Source organism: Bombus pyrosoma, linkage group LG6 (assembly GCF_014825855.1).
Source record: "Bombus pyrosoma isolate SC7728 linkage group LG6, ASM1482585v1, whole genome shotgun sequence".
Taxonomy (NCBI): domain Eukaryota; kingdom Metazoa; phylum Arthropoda; class Insecta; order Hymenoptera; family Apidae; genus Bombus; species Bombus pyrosoma.
The window spans coordinates 8,574,058-8,599,849 of NC_057775.1; the positions used below are offsets into that span (position 1 = coordinate 8,574,058).

At 36.1% G+C, this 25,792-nt stretch overlaps 1 protein-coding gene across 8 annotated transcripts in view; it reads left to right on the forward strand.

Moving 5' to 3' along the window:
• Nucleotides 1-25,792, forward strand: part of LOC122568244 (eye-specific diacylglycerol kinase) — a 74,760-nt gene that overhangs the window by 32,152 nt on the left and 16,816 nt on the right. For all 8 annotated transcript variants that reach the window (XR_006317020.1, XR_006317021.1, XR_006317019.1 and 5 more), the window contains 6 exons: nt 16,913-17,586; nt 20,627-21,021; nt 21,924-22,306; nt 23,126-23,438; nt 23,758-23,938; nt 24,787-25,224. Coding sequence is in view for 1 of the 8 variants with exons in the window: in XM_043727775.1 (XP_043583710.1) it covers nt 16,913-17,586; nt 20,627-21,021; nt 21,924-22,306; nt 23,126-23,438; nt 23,758-23,938; nt 24,787-25,224 (2,384 nt within the window). In the remaining 7 variants the exon portion in view is untranslated. The remainder of the gene's footprint in view (nt 1-16,912; nt 17,587-20,626; nt 21,022-21,923; nt 22,307-23,125; nt 23,439-23,757; nt 23,939-24,786; nt 25,225-25,792) is intronic.

The following is a 25,792-nucleotide window of genomic DNA, read 5'->3' on the forward strand; positions in this document are numbered from 1 at the left end:
TTCTAAGAAATATCGGAAAGGAAGATGATATCAGAAATATATGATAGAGGAGAAAGTGTTTCATCGAAGCGAAATATACGAAGAACAAAAGACGTTGTGAGTGTAAACGAGTGGAGAAATATGGGTTGGTGAACATAGTACACATTTCCGTCAAATTAACGAAACTGCGAATAGTTGAAAAGTTTTCAGAAGCCAGCAGAGAATCGTTTCTGTGGCACACAATAGCAACTGTAACAAAATGCACTGGTTCGGTCTGATAACGATGCTCTGACGTCGTTTTCACGTACGCATCCATGCTGTTCCCTTTGCGTTGTGTTAATTGAAACACTTTGGTACACGTTCAGAAATCTCTGTCATCGTTAACAATGTTCTGTGCACGGAGAATCTTTGTTGCCTTCTCTGTATGGTGTACGCTTGGACACACGCGATCCAATTTGGACATAATTTGTCAACGTAAATTGTTATGGCTTGACTTTGATTCCTATTTCGACGGTAGACAGTGCGTAACTTCTCTAGAATTTCGAACAATTATTCAACCAATTTTCGGACAAGTAAACTTTTTAATTTTAATTCGTGGAAGCCTAAATTCGACTTTGATCTTCAACGTTTCGGGTTTAACCATTTCTTGCAGAAGTAATAGAACGAAGAAGAAAAAAGAAAGAGGAAGCGAAGAAAAAGCACGCGGTGTACAAGACAAATAAATCGAAGAAATGAGAAAAGAGACGAGAGAAAGGAGAGACGAACGAACAGAAAGTATATCCAATAAAGATGAAAGCGAGAAAGAGAAAAAAGGGTAGGTCTGGAATCGAATGGAAAGCGAGACAAAGAAAGAAACAACGTAATAAGGAAGGGATCAGTTAGGAAGATACAAGGTGGGAGGGGGTGGGACACGGAAAAAGCAATGGGTAAGGAAAGAGAAAAAACGAAAGAAGTAGGGAGAAATATGAGATAAAAAGAAAGAAATGCTTAAATGTAGGTGTTTAATGGTGCGAATATTAATAATTCTACGTAGTTGGTATATTAGAAAGATTTTTATAAACATTGTTACGCAGACACATTCTAAAACTTACTAGTAAAGAGTAAATGTTCTATCGTTATACGATGTGTTAGCCTTTTCAAGAATGACATTATCAGAGTCATTAAAAGAATTTTTTTTCTGAATTAAACAACGTATTAGACTATGGTCGCTAATGAAGCATTTGAAGAACGGCGTAGTTACCGTAACAAGCCATAAAATAAATACCATAATCTGTCGATTATTTTGTCGTATTCGTTAATGTTAGTTCGTTAGAAAACGCATTCGCTGCCAGTTCAGGCTAATTTGCGGTTCAGTTAAGAAAAGAACTAAACGTAAGTACGCACGTACGTATGTGAGAATCCCTCAGCAAGTAGAATTTGTACTAAAATTAGAATCTCGGAACGTTCCATGACTCTTACGTAGATGAAACGTCAAAGCATAAGCAGTTGAATATCTTCGGTAGGAAAATTGCACGTTTCAAAGAACATAACAGAGACGTTTCGAAACGATATTAAATCGTTTAAATTTCGACATTTTTCCTGGAAATTCTATATCACCGTGCGAATAAACTCGACGAATCGACACACCTATAGGAAAACGAATCGATAGAAGTCGACCGCCGTGACGAAACAATCGAACACCGAAATGGGAACTTGAAAACTAAATTGCAAGAGACGAATTGTACATGGCGAACTTTTTCTATTATAGTGGCGCGAATGTTTCTCAGCTAAACCTGCGAGGTGTTCGAAGGCCGTTTACACGTTGGCTGATTTAATTTGGATAGTTTTCAAAGCAGCCATAAATTTCATCTAGCGCAACGAACATCGATGTACGGGCCGCCAAACTTCCATTTGGATGTCAATGATTTATGTTCTTTTCACGTGGAATATCGTCGCGAAGGATACACGAGGTTTTAACAGGCTATTCATCGAAATCGAACGGCGTATCGTCGAAACAGGAAATTAACTGGCGGTGGGAAACACTTGAGTCCAGGTACATGCTCATCCTCTTCCCGTGTTCCGTGTTTCATAGCTGGTTTTCGTTCACTCGCTCTGTATCCGAATTAAAAGCGAAACGACGTGGACGTTCACGTCGCTGGAAAATTCTTTGTGCGGTTGTTCGTTGTTAATAATAGACAGACCCGTACAATTATGTTATTTAATTAGGTTAGATGTGTCGGTTATGTACGTAAATGTGTAAACGTAAGTCGCATCGCTAAAGTCTATTTTCGCTGATATTATACTCGTTAATATGGCGAACTTGATTTCAATTTTTTCGTCATTCTGTATCCGCGATAATCTACGCAAACAGTTAATAGGAGAAAGAAAAAGAATATATACATATTTCTTTATTTTCAAGTGACATGCCACATATTAGGTGATTAAATCGAAGCGAAACGAAGTCGAGAACACGTGAACGCGTGGTAGGAAACGATCCATTATATCGGTCCGTTTATATTATACATGTATAGTCGCTAGCAATGAGTGCTATTGTACAATAATCTCATGCAATTGTTATCGCAAATACGATTTCACACGCTAAATCACGGAATGAATCGATTAAATGTTACTGTAATCGTTTTCTCGTTATTACGTTAAATACTCGTCGGTTCAATAACGAGTAAATAATTACCGTTTATCATCTGTCCGATAACATATTCGCTTATCGTTCTGGAGGAAACGTCCCGTGATTTGTCGTTTCGCATTGTATTCCGAGTTATTCGTTTATCGAACGCGCTATGAAAACGGAATAAAAAAAAAAAAAAAAGAAATAGAAGAAAAGGAAGAAAGAAGAGAAAACAGATAAAATTGAACAGACGAAATAAATGAAATATAAAAAAAAGAGCGGAAGAAAAAATGGAACAAAAAAGAGAGGTGACGAAAGTCACCGCTTTTAACGTGTCAGCACGTTCGAACATCGTATTTTGTGGCAATTCGTTCGCAGGTTGAAAACTCGGCCGCGAGAAAAGAAGTGAGAGGCATTAAAACAGCTTTTAATTACTTTTTTGACATACTATTTTTAGCGGACCGACTTCTTCTCACTTTGTCTCTACGCGGACGACGGAAAACATTTTATCAGACTTCCTGCCTACGTTTCCTACGTATTTGTTGAATTTTAATGATTGTTTAATTCAGAAGTACAGAAGGCGCAATCTTAGAACCATCCTGTTAATTACTCTCTCGCTGTTCTCTCGTTCTGTTTCTTTTTTTTCGTTTTTCATCTTGGCTTCGTTGCATAAATGTTATTATACGTTTTGTTCTTTGTCTGTGTTAGTTTTCAAGAACATGGTGCATGATTTCCGGACCATATGTTATCTTCTTATTACACGCTTCTATTGTTCCATTTAGTCGAATGACTTTGGAAAGGATAGCTAAGGGAGAAATCGTCGGGAAACAGATATTTTTCCACGATGTTTCGTATCGAAGTTTCCAAGATCCTTGTAATATGTATTTAACGTTGATGAAATTACTTTTGACTGGGAAATTTTATTTGGAATCGATTATTTTTCTTTGTGAATCGAAAAAAGAATTTCAGCCTGGACAATACAGTGAAATATTTTCTTGTGTCTTTTCTCGTTGGGGAGAATTGTTAGAGTATCTTTGGTATTTTTTCCTCTTATCATTCGATATATGGTTTTGACTTATTATTATGTAGTTATTATTATTATTATAGATAATAATAACTCGAGATATGTATCTTTGTCTAGTTATACGTTTTTTATTGATTCGTGTTCTTTCACACTTACTTCATAGAGAAACGTTTTATTTGTGTGATTTGCGCGTGATGTGAACTATTTTTTCTTAATTTAATATCATCATTCTGTGTAAAATAAAATATTTGCAAAATTTCAGCGTATTCACAGAGGGCAGAACTCTTTGAACAAAAGTATGTCTGGAATCTGTAAAGAAAAAATAATTTCAATTAAATTGTCAGAAGCATTTGTATTTATTTATAGGCTGTAATTATAGACATAATTCTACTTATACGTGTGACAGTTTTTCACATCATCGGCAATGTACTCAGAATATCAACATCGATGTTTCAGCGAAATGATATAAACCAGGTCCTCCGTCCAATGACGAATTCACGTAAGTGTCTGAAGCAAATGTTCAGACCATAAGTTCCAAGTACGTGTGTAGCATAGAGAAGCATGTAGAACACGAAATGCTGTTTAACATGACTGATTTAGGTAGAGTCGAGGAAGTTGGATGGCAGAAAGGTAGGCAGCTGTACGGTGTTTCCTGAGAACAATGATCAATTAGGATTACTCTAACAGGTAAACGTTACGGAGTTTGCAGTTCTGACATGAAGTTATGACCCAAATTCATTTTACTACTTACAAGGAATCATCTTATTTTCTCAAAGTAACTTCAGTCCATAAAATACAACGTTCTCAAGCTTCGAGATTTGCTCATCTTATTTTTCTATTATTAAAAATACATTTTAAATTCAAAGAAAAAGAAAAAAAGAAAAAATATGTAAGGATCGTTACTGTTACGCATGATTTCCTATTTCAATTTTCTAGCAAACCTTTTCGTGAAATATTCAGACTAAAATTGGGACATGGAATATCGAAGGCCGCAACAGGCTTAAAAATAAAACACGTTACGCGATAAATCACATCATTCCACTTCTCATCTTTCACTTTCGCCTTAGACAATGATTAGTTACAGCCAATAGTTTCAGTAAACCGATGCTCGTTAAAAGTTGACGACATTCGTTATCCACACGTCCCTTTTTCCTCTTAATCCTTCGCACGGTGTCGTAAAACGGCTCTACCTTCAACATGTAGCAGCGTAGAAGGTACTGCAAGCGAATAATCGTAAAAACGAAGGAGTAAAAGCATAGGAAGAAATGCCCGGCATGTTTCCCAAAGATACGACTGTTTGGTGCGCGAATAAAAACGCGACGTAGCTCGACATGAAAAATAATGTGCGCGGTACTGACGTGCTACGATGGACAGTGGTTGGAAGTGGTCGATAGAAGAGGGTGAAGAAAAAGAATAATACCGTAGAGCTTCGTTTATAGGATTCAACCTCTGGACAGCTATATATTCGAAAATATATACGAATTATCGTCTGTTGAGCTAATGAAAAAGAAAAAAAAAAAAAAGAAAAAAGAAAAGATACATCTAGTATATATCTATATTTTATATACAAGGTACAGATTATATGTATAGACGCATACGTATATGATCAATCACCATAGGTATACACATATCCACCCACCGCACTCGACTTTTTAACACGTAATATTTCATTCCATTCTTTTTCCCTGTCGTACAGCAATTATGAATTTCTAGAAATATTGCCTTCTACCATATCGATAGAAGAATAATTGTTCTGCTGTTGATCTCAATTTTCCGTACGATATGTCCATGGTGTTTTGTTCCATTGCTAATGAAATTCCACAATATTTCTTGTTACGCATAAATGTTTTCTGTGATATGTTTTCAAGTATTTTCGTGAGCCACTGCATATTATACATACGTTGTGTCTTCATTGATTTATCCTTATTCTGTATGCAGTCGACTATATGAGTATATGATAAAATATGCATTTAGCCGGATGAAACAGAATGATCATGGAACGCGTCAATTTTTCTATAACTCGTCCTCGTTTCAACAACTGTACCAATGATTGGAAATACTTTGGCGAGACACGGAGTTCGACTGCGTACATCTTTTATCGGTGATATCATTTTTAGACAAAGACGTTGGCAATGAGTGAAACATTAATGGGGACGATTTTCGTTTGGAGCAAACGCAAAAGGAGAGAGAGAGAGAGAGAGAGAGGAGAGGGAGTTGTCTCACAGTTCCACGTTTATTTCGTGCGTTTCTTTTTGCTTTTACGAGCAACGCTGCTCTTAGAGATCAGATCGTGCGTCATTTCATCACGTAGATATATCCTTCCCTAGAATATTTCCTTCCTTTCTCCGTTTTTTCTTTTTCGTCTAAATCTGGAAATTCAGCGAGAGAAATGAAATTCTTTTTTTACCCACTGGCGTTCGATATTGCTTTTATGATATTTTGAGAAATTGTAGGTCAAAAGTATAAACAGGGTGACGCGTATTTATTCGTGTTGCCATCTTTCGACGTAATGTTCTTTTAAATTTGATTGAGATAACGAGGGGAACATGACAGAAAACGTCGTAATTAAGAATTTTTAATTAAGTGCCGCAGTTTCGTCCGAACCGAAAACGAACACAGTCGATGCTTACGACTGGCTTAATTACGTAATTTAATTGCGTTGAATAATAAATGAATTACTTCCTAATGAATTGCACGATTTTGAAGCGTCTAATCATTGCGATCTTATAGCCACTATAATAATCTTTATAATAATAGACAAACATATAACTATATACAAATTTAATTAGTGAAGCTATAAATGGTAGTTTTCATATACACAATTGTATTATTAATTTTCTATATTTATTCATTCTGAGTATGAAAAACACGAGCTACTTTAGGGTATGCGAGCAAAGATTCTTTGTGACGATCATTTAACACGTAATTTTTCTTGTCAAAGGTAATCGGCATTATGACCAGTGCTATTGATAGTATGATAAACGATTGATGGGATATAAAGGTTTATAAATTGTGTATCCTCGCAACATGTTCGTGGCGCAACGTTTCCGAGTTCCTTGACTCATCGGTTTCATTGAAACACGTTATATCATTAACGTAATGCGGCTCATTGATTTTACGCCTCTATCGAATCAATTATAGCGTAGATATTAATTGATTTCTGGGAATGTATAGGCAGTGTCTATTTTAGTTCTCGTACGATGGACGAAAATAAACATTCAACCCTTAAGCAATCGCCATATAGGATTACAAAGACATTATTTTAGTCTTCTTTCATTTTTCAGCGTAACGCTATAACAACGCAGAGTATGTTTTAACAAAGATATAATACCATAATTTTTGCAGTGTTCGTTCGTAACAGTAAGTTACATCACGCAAAGTAAAAGCTGGTCTAAAGGATTTTTCATGAAACTTTACACTTTTCAATCATTTGGTCGTCATTGGCATTTTGATTAATTTTGAATACATTTACAGATCGTAGATACAATACACTTGCATTTTGTATGAATGTGCCTGGTAACTTAGTATTTGTATTATGAAAGAAATAGAAACATGCTATTATGTATTCTTCGTATTACTATTGTATGGTCTGCATTTTTATTTGTACACGTTGTATGTACATCCTATTGACAAAGTACTCTACCTAAAGATAATCTCGTAGCCACTTTTAATCACAGACTCTGAAAAATATGTTAGTGAAAAGTTAAAAAAATGTCACGAAACTATTCTTTCTTGCATATTCGTATTTATTGGGTTGGCAACTAATTGATTGCGAATTTTTGTCATTAGGTGGTATTGACAAAAAAAATTGACACTTAGTTGTCAACCCAGTAGATCCCGTTTAAATTGCACGTGAAGTATATCCTTTTTTTACAAGTAAAAAAATGTTTAAGCTCCTAATTAGTTTGAAGTGAAATACCTTACTTGAGTATGCGGAAAATATTTAGCTATACATCACAAGCCGGTAGTTTCAACGTTAATTTACCTCTCTTATTCCAACAAATACGCAAATAATCTTAAAATTCAACCAACGAAATTTAGGACAAATAATGATTTCCTTACTTTTATACATCGTTTGGCCGAGCTACTTGAAAAGTTGATAATTCTGATTTGGAGCGTGATTTAATATTCCCCGATGAATACATTTATTTAGCCAACGCTTTAAAAAATGAATCTTAACTGCAGGACGATGATGTAGCAAGGAAGAAAATTAAGCGAGGCTACTACCATTCTATGTGTATTAATAACGGAAATTGGCAATTTACGAAACCTCTTTGTTCAGGTATAAAAAGAAAATTATCGGACGAGCGTTGGCCACAGGATAGCAACGAAGTTGAGAGAGGGATGGTAGAGGCTGTAATTTTCCGCGCAGCATCTACCACGATAAATATTTTTGCAGCTAGTATGCATGGTAGGAAATTGGATATATATGTCGGCGACTGAAAATTTTGCGTATCACCTGTACTGGATGGCTGTGATTCGTGAATTTATTAAAACGTTTATATATTATAACGTTTGCTCGCCTCGTTGAAATTAAATTTTTTGCGCGCGTCTCTAAAGACAGAAAAATTGATCAAAATCATCTTCCCGTAAGAAAAGATCGTAATTTTTAATAATACGTTTCTCTGTTGTAGATACATGAATTTTAATCTTCTTGGAATAAGTTTTTAATATTTAACGCAGCAATTATTGTCACGCTTTTGCACGGAATCAGTAGGTGTGGTCTTGAAAATTCATAGCAAAATTTTCTAAACTGCTACGGATATTATATGTCAACCATTTCCTCTAGCGTATCCCATTTATTACATTACTTACGAAAAGATTCAGTTACATCATTTTCCCATTGAGCTTCTTTGATTGAAAAATCCGGAATAAGGAAACACTATCGTAGTAAATTAAACGAGATTTGCGGTAGTAACGTTTCCATAATAGCCCTAAAGTACAGATTGTTGCACATAATTTTCGCTAATCGTATTTGGTTGGTTTAGTTTGTCAGGATTAAGTTTCGTAATGGAAAGAGGATCCTGTTCTTTGTCTTTCTTAAGAAAAAGAAACAGTAGGAAAGTAAACGCGTTACGTAACAGGATTTATAGAGCAAAACTGTTTGCAAGGAAATTATTGGAAAAAGGAAAAATATGCCAAGGTAGCGCGTGGCCAGAGCACCGTTTAAATTCGAGTTTGCATAAAATATGAGTATTGTATTGCCGTAATTTTCGATGCAGCCTGACGAAAAGAAACGCGTATAGATTTTTGACCAGTGCAAAAAAGCTCGTTCACGGCAACAACATTGTTTTCGGTGTAAAATTGCCTGTAATCGACAAAGACCGCTCTTGGTAACACCAAAATCGAAACATTTCAGTTTCCAACTACGTAGCAGTTTCGAATTTGTTCCTACGTGAAATCCTATGTGAATGGCGTAACCAGGTTTTGTGAAATTTGAAACCTGCGACGTGCGTCTGTGTACAAGGTGTTTCTTACAAAATGAGTATCTCTAAATTTTAACCGTAGATTTTATACGCCTCGATTTGACGAGAAAGCATCATGCATAAAAAAAGTCAAGCTAGAACTGTTTTCATTTTGAAAGTAACAGTGTCAATCTTTTTGATTGACAGTGGAGGTTTTGAACCATGTTATATGTATATTAGCGTAGGCAAAACTGATGGAAGTTATATGGTTTCATAGTACATACAAAATACGATGGTTTATGAAAATTCATATTTTTATAAACGAAATCACACGTGGATAAACGAACTATACGTGATTTGTTTTATGATCTGCATATTATATGGGGCACGTACTTATTTTCTATATTTTTGCGCATTGAAATTTTTCATAAATTCGTCCTTAGTCTAGTCATATTGTAGAACAGTCTTTAATTATTTCTACGGGTTACGAGTTACATAATTATATAGAATAATTAATTATGGGAATATTTTGAAACAATTATCTCTATTTTTAAAATGTCTTTTTTCCATAGTTTCATACTACAATTTATTACAAGAAATATCGAGAAAAGGTTGGTTTAAAGATTCCTAAACAATTTTCACAATCTCCGTTACACAAAATGGATTTTGTTCTTGATAGTTCTAAAGCATTTTCGTAATGACACCAGGAGTATCGTAATTCAGAATCACTGGATATTGTGATAAATATAACAGTAGTATAGCGATCCGAAATTGGAAGAACGCGTTTGCGTCTCGCGGGGGATGATTTTTCTGATTTGTGTCGACACGACCTTTTGTTCCGTGTATTTCCCAGCATTCTACGTTCATGAAATATGTAACTTCCTGACTTCGCCCATTATTCTTATTTCCCTGCTGTTTATATGTTCATGTTTGCTTCTTAGCTTCATCAAGTAGCTACCATCCATGTTTCTACGATACAAATTTTATTGCTTCTCGTCGTTTCTTTCATTTTTTCCACTCGAATCGAATACTCGCTGAATATAACATCCGGCGGAATTGTATCATCCACTTCGTCATTATTTACATAACGGCCACTCTGATAAGATTAAGGCATCAGTTTTTCAACGATGAGACTTATACCTTTCGATGATTTATCTCGCATCATTTCTATTGGTACACCCGTATGAATGAAACGAGAAATTAATTGAAAGATTTAATCAAAACGGATGATATTCGATTTTCGTTTTTGCAATTACTAAAATCGTACAAGTGTTTTTATTAGCTTCCATTGACTCTGCAACTATAACTTTAAACGACAGATTGTATGTACACGTTAAGAGTTAAGTTTCTGATAAAAGTGGAGACTTAGTACATGGAACGCGCAATAACACGAATCGCAATACTCGCCATTCCAAATCGAAGAACTTTTTTCTCTTTTTTGCACTTTTCTGTATCTGTAAAAGTAACGAAGATATTAAAACGGACAAAATAAACAAAACACCCTGTATATCACATTCCATGTTTTCATTAAAATATGGTATTCGATACGTTCACGTTGTAACATATTCACGTTTAACACGCGTTCATGCTATTCATTCTCTACGTTACATACACCGATAAATAATATTTTCGTAAAATTTCTATTTATGGTATTTTAAAATTTTGTATGCGCGCGCCGTATGAATTATAATGAAATTTTTTCGTAATCTCGCGATTTTTACGACAAGTCGAAGTTACAGGTACCTATATATGTACATGTATAGACCAGCACATAGTTCGTAAGATTTTAGACGAATTTCATGATACCGCGTGTCCGTCATATTTAACAAGAATCCAAAATCAATTTCCATCGCATGCATGCGAGCGTGGTAACGTCTGGTTAACAGGACCAAATGCGGAAGCTTTCCTCCTAACTAAGTAAACAAGCATTATTTGCATTAAATTATACTTAACGTGCTTCAAAGTATGTTTAAACTTGTCGCGAAGCATGATATTTATCGTTGCCGAGATTCCAACGATCGATACACATTACGCGCGAGCATACTTCCGCTGTAGCGACGAGTGACTTCCTGCTTCTTCCGTTGAAAATTAATCTTGAATTTTTCAAACGATTTCGATCGTCGTTCTTTTATCGATCAGGTAAATATTTCTATCGTACCACATTACATTATGTGACACAAATATGTTTTAATTTCTCAATTTAATCACTCACTGTATTTATTTGTTTATTTAATATCGCTACACACCTTTCCTTTACTTACTCGTGACACGTTTTGTTCCTGGTTCGTACGATTGGAGTCATACGACAAAAATAAGCTTTGATTTCTTACTTTTCGCGTACCTGGACATTTTTCTCCCCTTTGAAACGACCAATCAAATCGATGAAATATTTCTAGAATAAAGAACAATTAGTGTAGAAGAAAGATAAATATAACATGTTTTTCATAAGATATATTGTAAAATATATTGTGTAATCATCACTTATCAATATCTAAAATAATAAATTTATCAGATTGTTTGGAAGGTTGGTAGTAAAATTTAAAAAAAGATTGAAGAATTAGTGTAGCGTGTATCGAGATTTATAGAATGAGAAATGTCATCAAGCTTAATCAGATTATCATATCATTAAATAAGATATATGTATCTTTTTTCTTTCGACAACTTTGTGTTATTTGTCGGACGACTGATCTCTGTCTTGATAAACAGGCCTTAATGTTTCATAAATCGCATTATGCATTCTGAAATGTCGGTTTGCGTACGTAGCTTGATCGTCATATGTAGAAGAGTGTGGTTTACTTCAATTGAGAAAGAGGCTGAAGAGCTTCATACGCAAAGGAGCCATGACTTTTTTTTATTTATTTATTTATTTAAATTCTACAATTTGTCCAGTGGGACATTTGGTAAAATATTATATGTGTAAATATTTGGTAAAATATAGCATGTGGACGACTCCCAGCGGGATTCCATCTTCCAAGTTGTTTATTATATTTCTATTGTGAGGTCTGCGGGATGCTTCTTCTTCAGTCTTCTTTCTATTATGGTTTTATTCGTTTCAGCAACCAGCTGGTTTGGATGTGTTACAAGTCTTTCTTTATACTTTTTTGCATATCTGGCAATTTCCTCTTTGACTGTTGGAATTTTTAAATCTTTTCGTAAGTCTTCACGGAGTCATGGCTCTGCTTCATTGTTTGGACATTTCCAGGAAAATTCGCTTCAGTAGTAAAAAAATTGAGGATTTTCGCTTCACTGTGCAGGCTGGAAATGTAAACTTGGAAAGCATATTACATATGTAGAAGTTAATCAAATGGAGATCGGGAAAAATAGATCGGCTACGTTGATGCGGTAAACTATTTTGCGAATTTAACCGTGGCAAGAAAAAAAGCTTGTATGCATTCCGCGTGCATTATTTGTAACGTTTCAAATAACGTTCTAGAATAAAACGGGCGGAAAGTTTTCCCCGTGAAATATTTAATTTATACAGTTTGGTTTAGAGCAGTCGCAATTGGTTGAAACAGGATTCAATTTTTATTTTAACCAGCACCCCGAGAACACGTTGTTTCGAATATGGAAGCAGAACATTTTTTCGAAATTTAAAAAAAGAAAATATCCTATGAAACGTATTCGTCATATAGATATCATGATAATCAAATTTGTTCCATTTCGTCATATCCGTTTGGCCAGAAATATTATTCCCATCGTCAAAGGAACGTTGTTCCTTTTTCGAGGAACTTTTTCGAGGTTGTTCCTTCTCGAAGGAGTACGGTGTATCGCGAATAATTTTTTAAGAACGTTCAAACGAAAAAAAGTTATTCCAGTCATCGAAATACTATGATATATTATATTCGTCTAATTAATCTTATAATAGACGTATAAATCTTTTTATGGAAATATAAAACAGCATGTTAATCATGACAAGTAAACTTGTATCAATCGAAAATTTGCAATATTCTAGACTTTTGTAGAAAACATTCACGAGAAGCATTAATCGTAGGAACATAGATTTTAAAGGGTTCTTTTGATAGAACAAGATTAGGAGGAATTTTCAAAAATCAGTTGCAAAAATTCGTTGCCGGGAAAGGCAGAACATTTCTCGTAAAATGGATCGTAATGGTATTCAGTGAGTAACAGGAGGTAGACGTATAATTCAACAGCATTAAATCTCATAAACTCAGAAATCTCTCATAAATCTCATATTACTTTTATTGCACAAGCCAATGCTATTACCAGAAATATTATTTGCTCCAACGTTATGTGTTCTTAATGCAAAGTTTCAGAGTATTATTAGAAAGTAATCTGAGAATTTATAATTCTCTAGTTATCTCATACTTCAGGATTCCATTAAATCGTTTCCCAATCTCCAGAAGCTGGCTAACTGTGCTATCGTTTGTGGCATGCACAAAGCGAATAGTAATTCTCTTGTATGGGTACCAATATCCGGAATTTTACAGCTATTGCTCAACCGTGAGACTGTTCACTCGCAGCCGTTCTCTGCCTTCAATATCAATGATCCACAAATTCCAATTTCGAATCGCATAAAATTCTTTCGTGTCCATTAAACGTCGAATGTGCATGAATCAAAAGAAAGGGGCAAAAAGGAATGAGAAAGGGATGAAAAAAGTCGAGTGTGAAGCCAACCGGACCAATACGACCGCGTCGATAATATTCTCGATTTACAGTGTGGGTACTCAACCTTTTCGCGAATGCATACCATCAGACTCAGAATTGAAAAATTGCAGTATGTAGCGCGAAGAGGAATATATCTTGTAATGTACGTACAATGTACGAAGCTAAGACTATATGCTTATTATCGTAAGTGTTATTCGACTTAACATCTCAAAATTCAACTTCGAACCTGGTACAGGATGATCAAACTTGTAAGATACTGTTAGATTTCAATATGACAACTAAGTTCGAAGAATGAAAAACTACCGGATATTTTAAGTTCAATAAGAATAATAAATATAAATAATAAGAGTGTAATAAACATCGAGTAACTTCCAATTATATACACGAATTATGATAATTTTAGCTGAGAATATTAAGCTTATTCGATAAACTTCTTACCCATTGATGAGAAGGAGCTATATATCCGTAGAAAACTACGGCCATTTAACGTATGGATATCGATTGTTTGATTTTATAAGAAAAATATACGGATGTTTATCTATGGTACACAGAATTTCCACTCCAAAATTTCGATGTGTTAATCTATGTACATTCCTTCCTGTATCTCTTAGCTTTAACGGTATCTGGTCTGATGAATTATTTCAATATCTAGTTATCTCTAAGGTGAATATTTTCCCAGCAATAGATATATTCTTTATACACAAAAGAAAACAGTTATCTGTTATCCTTTGCCTGCTGTTACTACTCGTATTTATCAAACGTTTGGCAAATTTGTTATTTGAAAACAATTTACTTCTTAAGTAAGATTTTCGAATTATGTTTCAAGCAATTTTATTTCCAACTAACATCTTATTTTGCTCGGAGCAATTATTTGATCTTTTTACTTGTCGTTTTATTTGAAGTATCTAATTATTTGACCTATTTCTCTTTTATCTCTTTTTTTTATTTTATTTGAAGCAATCGTTTGAACTTTTGTGCCAATATTTTCATGTCAAATATAATGTGCTAGATTCTTCCTTCCAACTCTCGCGTTCAATAGTCCCACTTTGGTTGAGAACCTCTGATTTATAGCATTCCCGATCGACACGGAAAATCGAGTATGAGATCTCGTTTAAGTGCGATTTCCGCGTCGATCGCAGCCAGCAATTTCCACGCGATAAATAAATCTTACGGATCGTCAGCGACGTGCCCGCTTTCCAAGTGGAATCCGAGCATCAGCCGCGTGTACCGGTAACGAAGATTGATTCCGCCGGTGGCCCCAGACTTTGATGAATCGGCGTTCGTTCATCCGCCGAGTTTTCCATTTAAGTTTCACGCTGATCCCTTTAGCCTACCCCTTTCGCCTGTTTTTGCTCTTCGTGAAGACGTTCGGACTGATAACGCGCGACCTTTTACGCTATTAAGATGATCGATCGTCACGACGTTTTCGTCCATTCTGCTGAACGGCTTAATTTACAGGCTGCTAATTCACATTTGGCTTTTAGGGCACGTGTTCTGACCGCCCGTGTTCGTGCTTGTTTTAGAAGTCACGATCAAGGGTTGAAAAGAGAATGGGGACAGAAATACTAAATTAAATAAAGTACACTTTGTCAGAGGTTCTCGATCAATTGTAACGAGCAAGCTTTCCAACACTGTGGTTAGCAATGTGCATATGTTATAGATACTATTATAATCGTTATTAAAATTATTTCTCTAATAAGAATGTTCGACGGAGGTATGACATGTTCCACTGGATTTACATTTTGCGCTTTTAAAAAGCAATGAATAAAGAAGAGTGGCTGAGAGAGCAAAGGGACGAGAGAGACCCAACGATAGAGTGAGATTTGCCCGCAAATGGTTTCGATCGATCAATCCAATTTGGCCGAAGAATAGTTTGAAGGTGTCTGTGCCATCGAATTCGAGTGGTCTGGCTCTAAGATCTCTTTCTCGATAAAATTACGTCTCTGACGAAGCAATTAACCGGTACCATATAAAAAAGGACGGAGAAGAAGAAGAAGAAGAAGAAGATATCGTATCGTCGGATCGTGTAGAAAAAAACGCATAGACTCGTCTCTTCTTTTCCTTTCTGCCTCTCTCTTCCTTTCTGTACAAATTGTCCGACTCGCAGAGAGGATCGTGGCACGTTTCGGGTGACTCATGTAGGTCAATATAAACAGTGACGGCTGAGCAATATCGGAAGGAAAAAAGTTTTTCTTTGAGAGGAACTGAAACGACAGAGAAGAGGTTCGACGAGGGTCTGTCGACCAGCCTTGACCCTCTACAACCTCTACCGACGCTCCTCTACTCGACCGCGTTTCTTTCGTCGAGAATCGTCACAATTTTAAAGCGCTGTTCGTACATAGTTTATTCAAGCCTATCGGCGAACGATAGAGCTTGATAGTTTTTGTTTGACCTCAATGATCATCGTTTTGTCCCTTTGATCATCGTGTAGACAATGGAAACCGATGAACCTTCTAAATCGTTTGAAAGGTGGCGAACAGGATGACGTGATTTATACGTGCACCATGAATTCCGTGAATCCGCTGTCATCTTCTGCCTTTCCACTCTCTTTCTTTTGTGTTTCCTTATTTGCTTCCTCTTTCCTCTTTCTTTATTTTTGCTTTTTTTTTATTTTCGCTTTTTATAGCCACGTAAACGTGTGCAAATTCTGTCAACGTTTCCATTTGGACAGGGGACAGGGACAAAGTTCCATGGAGCACAAAAAATTTCCCAGTTCTTGCAACGTGTTCGTTCGTCCTGTGACGTGGCGCATTCATTACATCGATCTCGCGTTCTTGCAATCAACGAACGTGTTTTTGTTACGTTCCATGTACAACTGCTATAGATTATTTGGTGAACGAACATTTGCCCTAGTACGTTCCTTTTTCAATTTAATTTCTATTTCTTCGTTTCGCAAGTGGAGGAAGAAATTTCTGAGCGCGCTGATGCTGTAGAATATTACGTGAAAATAGGAATAAAGCAAAGAAACAAGGGAAATGGGTAGATTACCTTATTCTCGACACGTAACTTTTATCGATTATGCCATTAAAGAGCCGCTAACGAGGTTCCGGTTGTTTTCGAACCCCGTTAAACCGATTTCGCGAGCGCTTCAGTTTTTTCTCTTTCTTTTTTTTTCGAACAACCCCTACAGACTAAGAGGATTGTAGGGAACGTGGATCTTATTTTCCTCCGGTTTTACTATCGTTTACTTCGTCCAACACCGATTTAAAGCGTTATAGACGACCCTGTTGTACCCGAGACATTTCTTAACAGAGAATTTCATTGAAATTGCAGAAACACGGGCCCCGGATGAAATGCGCAGCCTGCAGAGTGGTAGCCCACGCTGTGTGCGCGGTGAGTTTGAACTTCGCTTGTAAATCTAGCTTCCGGGATGTCGGGGTCCGCCAGTATCGGGAACAGACTAACACTCACCATCACTGGGTACACCGACGATCACAGAAGGGGAAATGCGCAAATTGCGGCAAGTCGTTCCAATCGAAGCTGAGCTTCACCTCGAAGGAGATTGTCGCGGTGAGCTGCAGCTGGTGCAAGCTGGCCTATCACAACAAAGAAGCGTGCTTCAACGTTCAGAAGATCGGAGAAAACTGCGAGTTAGGTATTCACGCGTCTATCGTAGTGCCACCATCCTGGATCGTGAAGCTTCCCAGGAAAGGCAGTTTCAAGAGTAGCTTGAGAAAATCGCCGAGAAAGAAGAAATCTGGAAGCGGTGCTGGCACTGTGTCTAACAGAAAGAAATCGAAAGAAAAGGATAAGGATAAAGAACAGGATAAGGATCAGGGGATGTTGTGGGTGGTGAAACCTATACCTACGCCATCTGTGAAACCGGTGCTGGTTTTCATTAACCCAAAATCGGGCGGCAATCAGGGAGCCAAGCTTTTACAGAAGTTCCAGTGGCTGTTAAATCCGAGGCAAGTCTTCGATCTGACTCAGGGTGGACCCAAGATGGGGTAAGTTTATGCATAATAAATAGACTGACACCTTGGATATATATTTTTATCAACATTAATTTAAAGACGTCGAATTTCTATAGCGATCTGTTTCATCCGATTTAAATACGAAGAGTATAGGAATACGAGGTTTTTCTTTTATTTTCCTGTTTCTCGTTTAGAGAGAAGCAGTTTTAAGATTTAATATAAGATTGTTGGTATATTCGGTTTTGGAGCTAAATGTTTGTTGTACATTGGAAATGTTGAGAATTTTGGATCTTAATCCTTTGCATTCGACGACTTTTTCGGTGGGGCGTAGCAGGTACTCCGGATGATTTAGCGTATACGTGACGCGTGTCTTGCAGCTAGCGTAAAATGATTTTATATAGAAATTAACTTACAAAAAAAATTATATTCTAATAATTTATCTATATTTACATGTTTGGAAATATGATTTTGCAATATTAATTTCTGTATTCTTTTTATGATAATTTATAAAACATTCAGCAAGATGCATTCTTCAATATAATTGATCTCATTTTTCAACAGTTCAAAATCAAGTTCATCTTCGTTTCAGCTAATTTCACTTCCGAAAACCATTTTTCAAATGTTTCCAAACTATAATACTTTTGCCATGATCGTCGAATCCAAACTAACTTTGCAGACGTTGTCAGAACCATAGCTTCGCAGGGATATGGGTTAAATATTTTATCTCCATTTTAAAGTCTAACACTTTACGCTTCCTAACAAAGAACATAAAGAACTAAGGAACCAATTTACCAACCAATATTGCACTCTCATCAATTGCAGATGTCGAAATCTAACATAAACAGGGACTGTCGCTTCTCGCTCGCCACTGCAGTTGCAGCATGGAACGCCGTGGTGAGTGAGAGTCACCTTTCGAGTGCAAAGGGTTAATAGCCGAAATAATGGTATAGGAACACTAGATTTACACTTAGAATTTATATTAGAATAGTTGTATATTTATTTGATAAGCGATTTCAAAGATATTCATCGATACACACTTGCACGCGTCTCACATATTCACATGCAAGTATTACTACTACGCAGCCAATCTAATCTAGCACATAAAATTATACATATCTCAATAGGAAATTTTAAATTACACGCAGGTTTCGATAAAATCGCTAATATCGGTAGTACGATTGTGACGATTTTTTAAATGTATCTACTTGCAATCTTTTCATATGTTCGCATACTATATGCTTCTCGTAAATCTTTACGCATTTTGATTTTCCATAAACGAGATATATCCTATAAATATCCGCACTCTAATAAGAGATAAGAGTGGATACGTATATCGATCTGGTACTGCGTTTATTCACGTGGTAAGATATTTCACGATGTTGTGGAATCGTAAATTGTGAGATATCACCTATAGGTGAACGCATTTGACGTATATCGCTAATTGAAAATTTATTTTATATCCACCGTTGGTTATTGTGGATGTTTACGATGGGCAATTCTTCTCTCGAACAATTTCTTTGTTGTTGCAGCTTCTCGACATTTTTTTTTCGTTGATGAAACTAATTTCTTTATTATTTTCTTACGTTGTTTAGTTTCTCATGTTTCAACGACGAATATAATTATTTTAATTAATTTCTTTCGTTTCACCTAATTCCTAGAATATTTACCCTTCGAAGGATCTGTTTTCAAGGGCAGAAAGGGAAGAAATATTTTGCATGCTATTTTCTATTTCAGCAGTCAGGGTTATGGTAAGGAATTAGGTTAACTGAATGGAAATTCAGTTGAATTAGTTCATTGGTCTTGTCGAAAAGGCGGCAGGGATATTGGAAAATATGACAAATGAACAAGGGATTTAATTAAAGTTGCACTTTCTGGCTCGCAGGCCTAGTTGAATAAAGGTGAAGCTTTTAGAATAAAGCTACGTCGCTACGGTATTATCGGAACTTCCTTCGGAAGTTTATTCAAAAGTTCTAGCGTTTCATTTGCTTGCTTTCACCACGACACAGTAAACAGCATTGCCCACGAATATATCGTAACATTGTGCATACGATGATAAAAATTTCTTGAAACTTACCTACCAATCAACCTTCCTGTATTTTTCTAACGAACCACATGTAACATTTTTTCTCGCTATTCATCGAATATTTGAAATTTCTTAATTATGCAAATGAGGTTTACTGCATTTGACGATAACGAAAATAGGAACAAGTAGCTTTCTTTTTACTTTAACATTAATTTGCAAGCGATATTGTTGTACATTGTGAAATGTAGTATGCATGTGATGGCGTTATCGTCTTTCGAAATTTGACTTTTGAAATATTTGTGTATTACATTGAATAAAAAGCATGTTACAGTGGATTAAAAATATGACAAACGTTTGTTACGTCGAGTGAAATAACTCGAGTGAAAATTTAATAATGCGTTAAAAATTCTTCAAATATGTATCACTTACGCTACGAGCTGCAGCTTGATTTTATTAATCAAGTGTTTGAAAATAAAAGCTATCAATCGGTTAGCTTCATTTTATTTCGAACGATTCGAGATATCCTAGCAGTGAATCAACGAAACCATCCGGACAATAATTTTTAATTACCAAATATTCGATGCTAGGTGATTCGTGATAATCACATTTCGGTTAAGTTGTTTGATTTTATGGTACGTTTTAATTAAATACGTATATTTGTGTGCGCGCCTGCATGCACCTTTATACTCCATGTTATAAAATTATTTATCGTATAATATACGTAGACAATAATAAACATCCTATAATCCTACAATTTAATCGACTATTGTTGTTATTATCGATTGTTCAACTATCTTTGTGATCTCTGCGAGCTATATATATGTACTTGTATTAACTGATCCTTTCTGTGTGCAATATGTTTCCAGATTTATTTCGAGTTTCACCAATACAATCTTGATAATCGAGTCTCATAACAGCGTGAATAAAATTTTAGTCAATAAAAGGTGTCTACAAACGTTTGAGTACCTTCGCTAGCCTGTTCTTATAACACGAAAAGTAAACAAAGAAGAAACTGTTTCCACGAAAAAGAAAATATTTCCTCGCTTTCAGGTTGGAATTATTCAAGACAGTTCCTAATCTACGAGTTCTGGCGTGTGGCGGCGACGGTACGGTCGGTTGGGTATTATCGATCCTGGATCAGATCGGCGCATCTCCTCCACCAGCGGTGGGCGTGCTTCCTCTGGGAACCGGAAACGATCTGGCCAGGGCATTAGGATGGGGCGGCGGTTACACTGACGAGCCAATTGGGAAGATTTTGACGAATATCGGAGAGAGCGACACGACGTTGTTGGATAGATGGCAACTGGTAGTGGAGAGAAATCCTGATGCGCAAGGCGACGATGATAATGGCAAAGGCAAAGAGAATCTACCTCTGAACGTCGTTAATAATTACTTCTCTCTTGGTGTGGATGCGCACATTGCCCTTGAATTTCACGAAGCTCGAGGTTAGTCTCTAAGGTCTCATCCTCCGAAATAGGTTTTCCCAAGCGGTATGCAACAGTTTGTTTAAATTATTGAGAAACGTTCCGTCGGTACCGTTGAACCGTCGAAGAACCCTGCAAAGTAGTTAGGAACCTGTTGCTATATTTCATGCGAACGTCTTTCACTGAAATGCCATATTTTAGACCCCTAAGTGGACCTGTGTTTTCTATGTGGATGGAAACGAGAGTGAATGTAGGAGTGAGAGGATGTAAGGACGTTTTGAGGGTGAATGGTTGTGAAGGATCGATAGTTTAGGGGTTAGAGGAGTTTTTAGAGGAGATGTGACAGAGTTCTTTGCAAGGTTTAACCCGTTAACCCAGTTGATCTCTCGGCTAGACGTTTCTATAATTACGAAACGGGAGAATTTTACCTGGTAAGGAAATTGGGTATTTAATTGACAAATTAATTTGTCCGATCCGGTGAATAGATCGAAGTAAAATCCTTACATTGTACATCTTTTTGTTATCAAGTATCAAAAGTATTTGTAACAAAAGTATATCTATACCTTCCATTGAACTCGTTCGAATTAAATGACGATAGTTAAATACAATTAGTTGTCGGATCTGAATATTTCGACTGGTATAAATATTTCAGATATTCCGACTGTTAGGAATATTTCAAGCACATCGACTGCCAAGTAAAAATATTCTAGTCGAGTGTCGAAATGTAAAGTTGCCTAGGAAAGAAAAATAAACTTAAGAAACAAGTTAGCCAATAAATCTATTTGCGGAGGACTCTTATTGAAATTCATTGAATATTTCAACCACTATACCAGTCATAAATGTTATTTCTATAAATGTTAAAAGTCGATCAAATATTTATATGAAAAGACAAAGTAGTATAAAAGTATTCGATTGTTTTGCAGAGGCGCATCCAGAAAGATTTAACTCGCGGCTACGAAACAAAATGTTTTATGGTCAAATGGGTGGTAAGGATCTCGTGCGACGAAAATGGAAGGATCTCTCAGAATTCGTGACGTTGGACTGCGACGGCCAGGATATGACACCGAAATTGAAGGAGCATCGAGTTCACGCTATAGTCTTCTTGAACATCGCCTCGTACGGCGGCGGAACGCACCCTTGGGGTGCTGCGAGTGGAACCAAAGAACCATCGACGGACGATGGAATGATCGAGGTTGTTGGTTTAACGACGTACCAGCTTCCGCTTCTTCAAGCAGGTGGACACGGCACCTGCATTGCTCAATGTAGCACAGCTAAGCTGGTTACTACAAGGACCATTCCAATGCAGGTAAATTTTCCTCATGGGGAAAATCCTCTTATCCTCAAGTGCTATGATGAAATATCAGGTATCGATACAAGTATTCATTTTCTCACGGGGTCTCGAGCTATCTCTATGAAACATACAAATTTCGACTTCTTTATATTATAATTATAATTCTTTATATTTAATTATAATTTTAAGGATCGATCTAAACGAAGATTAGCGAGAGTTTACGTCGTATGTTATTTTAGAGTGATCTTAAAATTATGATAACATTTATCGCTTCTGAGTTATTCTAGGACGCCACGGCAGAGACTAAACTATCACTTGTTACAATAATTTATTATGCTAATATTTCATTAAAAATTGGATATTCGATTATGATACACGAGAGTGATTATCTCGTGAGAGTGATTATTTAGATTTAGGAGATAAGATAAAGCTTGAAATCAATTTTTTGTGTATGAAGGAAACTTAAGAAACCGCGTAATAAAAAGCTTGGCTAATTAAACGGTATGATATAGCGATTTAGTGAGTTTGAACGAGTAAATAATAGCTTAGCGTGTAATGAAAAAGAAAAGATACAGAAGACAAATCGCAAATAAATCAGGCGTCGTGAACATAGAAAATTCTATATTACATAATCGTCTATGATAAAAGTCCAGCTCAAATTACATTATTTATTTATGTTTCTTGCATTCTTCTGGCAAATCCTAAGAATATCACAACTGAGGTAGTTTCTCAGATTATCACGAAATAAAAATTTAATTGCACGCCAAATATCATTTATTGCGTACAACTAGAACACCTAATTGTATACAAAAAGAACTATAATTCGTACCTTAGGTCGATGGCGAGGCTTGTCGACTGCTGCCATCCATTATAAACCTAAAACTGCTAAACAAAGCGACAATGCTAGCGAAACGAAGGAACGCGAGCAAACCTCAGCAAGACGTCAAACTGGAGAGGTTAAAACTGCCGGTGATGAAGATCAAGATGTTAGATTACGAGAGGTATCATCACGATAAAGATATGTTGAAGAAGGCCGCGACCACATGGATCGCAGATCCACTTGATCTCGACGCTACCACCGACCTAGAATCACTGAGGAAGATCCTGGCAAAAGACCATAACATGGACACTTGTTGCTTCCTCGACTGTAAGTAGGACTATACGGACTGTTTGCTCCTGCGATTTACAAGATTTCTTAGCCACATGTAATAATTTTAGATTTCTTTTCTTAATAAAAATTTATCTGTAATGTTTAAGTAACACGAAACAGCAGTAAACATTTTTGGAAGATTGCTAAATATTTACAAAAAGGAAGCTATCGTTGATTTCAATAATTTTTTAATATCTTATCAAGGTCGCAAGTTAGGGATCGTCGCTTGCTAAAGAGTTATTATAAAACAAAAAATTTGTTCAAAGGTAAATAATTTTCTGGGCACAAATTACTTACCATTTGGATCAATTTTCAGCGTGTACCGCGGAACGATTCTTTAGGATTGATAGAGCTCAAGAGCAACTCCATTACGTGACTGATGTAGCTGTCGAAGCGGTGTACGTCCTCGAGGAGAGTACCTCCAATCAGTCGAACGAGGCTGATGGGACGAAGATGTCTACGAGCCAAGAATCGGCAGCCGCTCATCCGTCGCCAAGGTACTTCTCATTCATCGAATTAGAATTTCTTATTTGAATCGTCTTCGATCGATTTGTTATGACGATTCTATCATATGATCCTTCTGTTGATACGTAATCAACGTTGTACTGTGCCTTTTGTATTGGTCGAAAGTAACACGATATGTAACAATATTAAAGCCGTTGATAGAACATGTTAATGTTGTCCTTTGTTCAACATATACCGGCTATATAGAACTATTGTAAAAATTAATTCCATCGTATGGTGTTTAAATAACTTTCTTGCTTTATCTCTTATGCTTATTCTATTGTTACAAAATTTTAAGTTATCAGTTTGTGTTCTATTATAGTAGAAATTCTGTAGACAGAGTCTAATCTAAGACAAGACATTTCTGTAATTTTACCATTGTATGATATTTCCCTTACTTAATATAAATTAATAATTAAGCTTTAAACAGAATGAATTTTGAAACTCTAATATATAAAATGGTGGATTGATACGAAATGATTTCAAACTTGAACGATATTGTATAAAGTTAATTTATATAATGACATATTGAACGAGATGTCAAAATTAGAGAAATGTTTTCGAGTAGTCAATACACTTTAAACAAAGAACAATATCTTTTTATGTGATATAGCAGTATACTTATTTGTCTTTCGTCTATATTGTCCATAGAGAGCATAATTAAATAATTGTGCATGTAATAACAGTGATCAGGAGCTACGCAATTATGACTCGTAGCTTCAAAATAAATACCTTGTTTGAACCTTTCATTGCCACTTCACATATTCGTCCGTGTGTCCATGATATTTGTAATGGTAATGCAATCGTATCATTAGATTAATAGAAAGAACGTGTAATATAGCGAAGAACGACCAAAGACAAATGCAGCCATGACAAACGAGAAGCGTAAAGAAGAGCCAAAGGCGCAGCCAGTTTCGGAACCACAGAATGCAACGCCTGAAACTGCAGCGTCTGAAACTACAGCGCCTGAAATTGCAGCGCCTGAAGCTGCAGCGTCTGAATCACAACCTGAATCTTCAGCGCCTGAATTACCACCTGAAACTGCAGCGCCTGAATCACCACATGAAACACCACTTGAAACGAAGACACAGGACAAGGATCAGGATACTGCGAAATCTCATGAATCGATGAGTAAAGATGCGCCTCAGGATGAATCTCCAAATGTGAAGAAGGAGGAAAAAATATCTGGAGACGCGAACAAGCAAAGCAGTTCCTCAAAATCAATCTCTGCCACGGTTGTCTCACAGTCACAAAATCAAACACCACCTACCTTCATTAGGTAAGCTATCATTACTTGTTAAAGTCAACTTGATATCACAGCACATGAATGTATAATTAGAAGTTTATAGCTAGTTGTACTAATAACAAGTTTATCTTGCAAAGGTTGGATTATGTAATTCCATGGGACGTTTGTTTAAGAATTTTTTGATTGAAGAAGAGTTACTGATAAGAATTGTTTATATGAGAATGCAAGTTTCAATGAAATATTCGATGGAGGAACGTTTGAACTGTAAGACATAGCGAAGAGATTAAGTTTCTACCTTTTTGCAAGTTTAAAAATGGTAAAGTGTTAAAAGTTCAAGATGAAGTAAAATTAAATGTCTTGTATGCACTAAGTATTTTGCGCTTCATTTTTTAAATTAATTTTTTTACTTAACGTAATGTAACCAGTGCAAGATAGAAATATAAAAAAGGATATAAAATATGCGTTGTTATTTAGTCGATTCACGTAACCAGAAAGAAAATACGTAACTTTAGAGAAAATGGTCTTACGTGTATCTGAAATCTCTATGTAAAATCTCTACCTTGATATCTCTATCTTTAATAATAATACCGTCAACCATTCA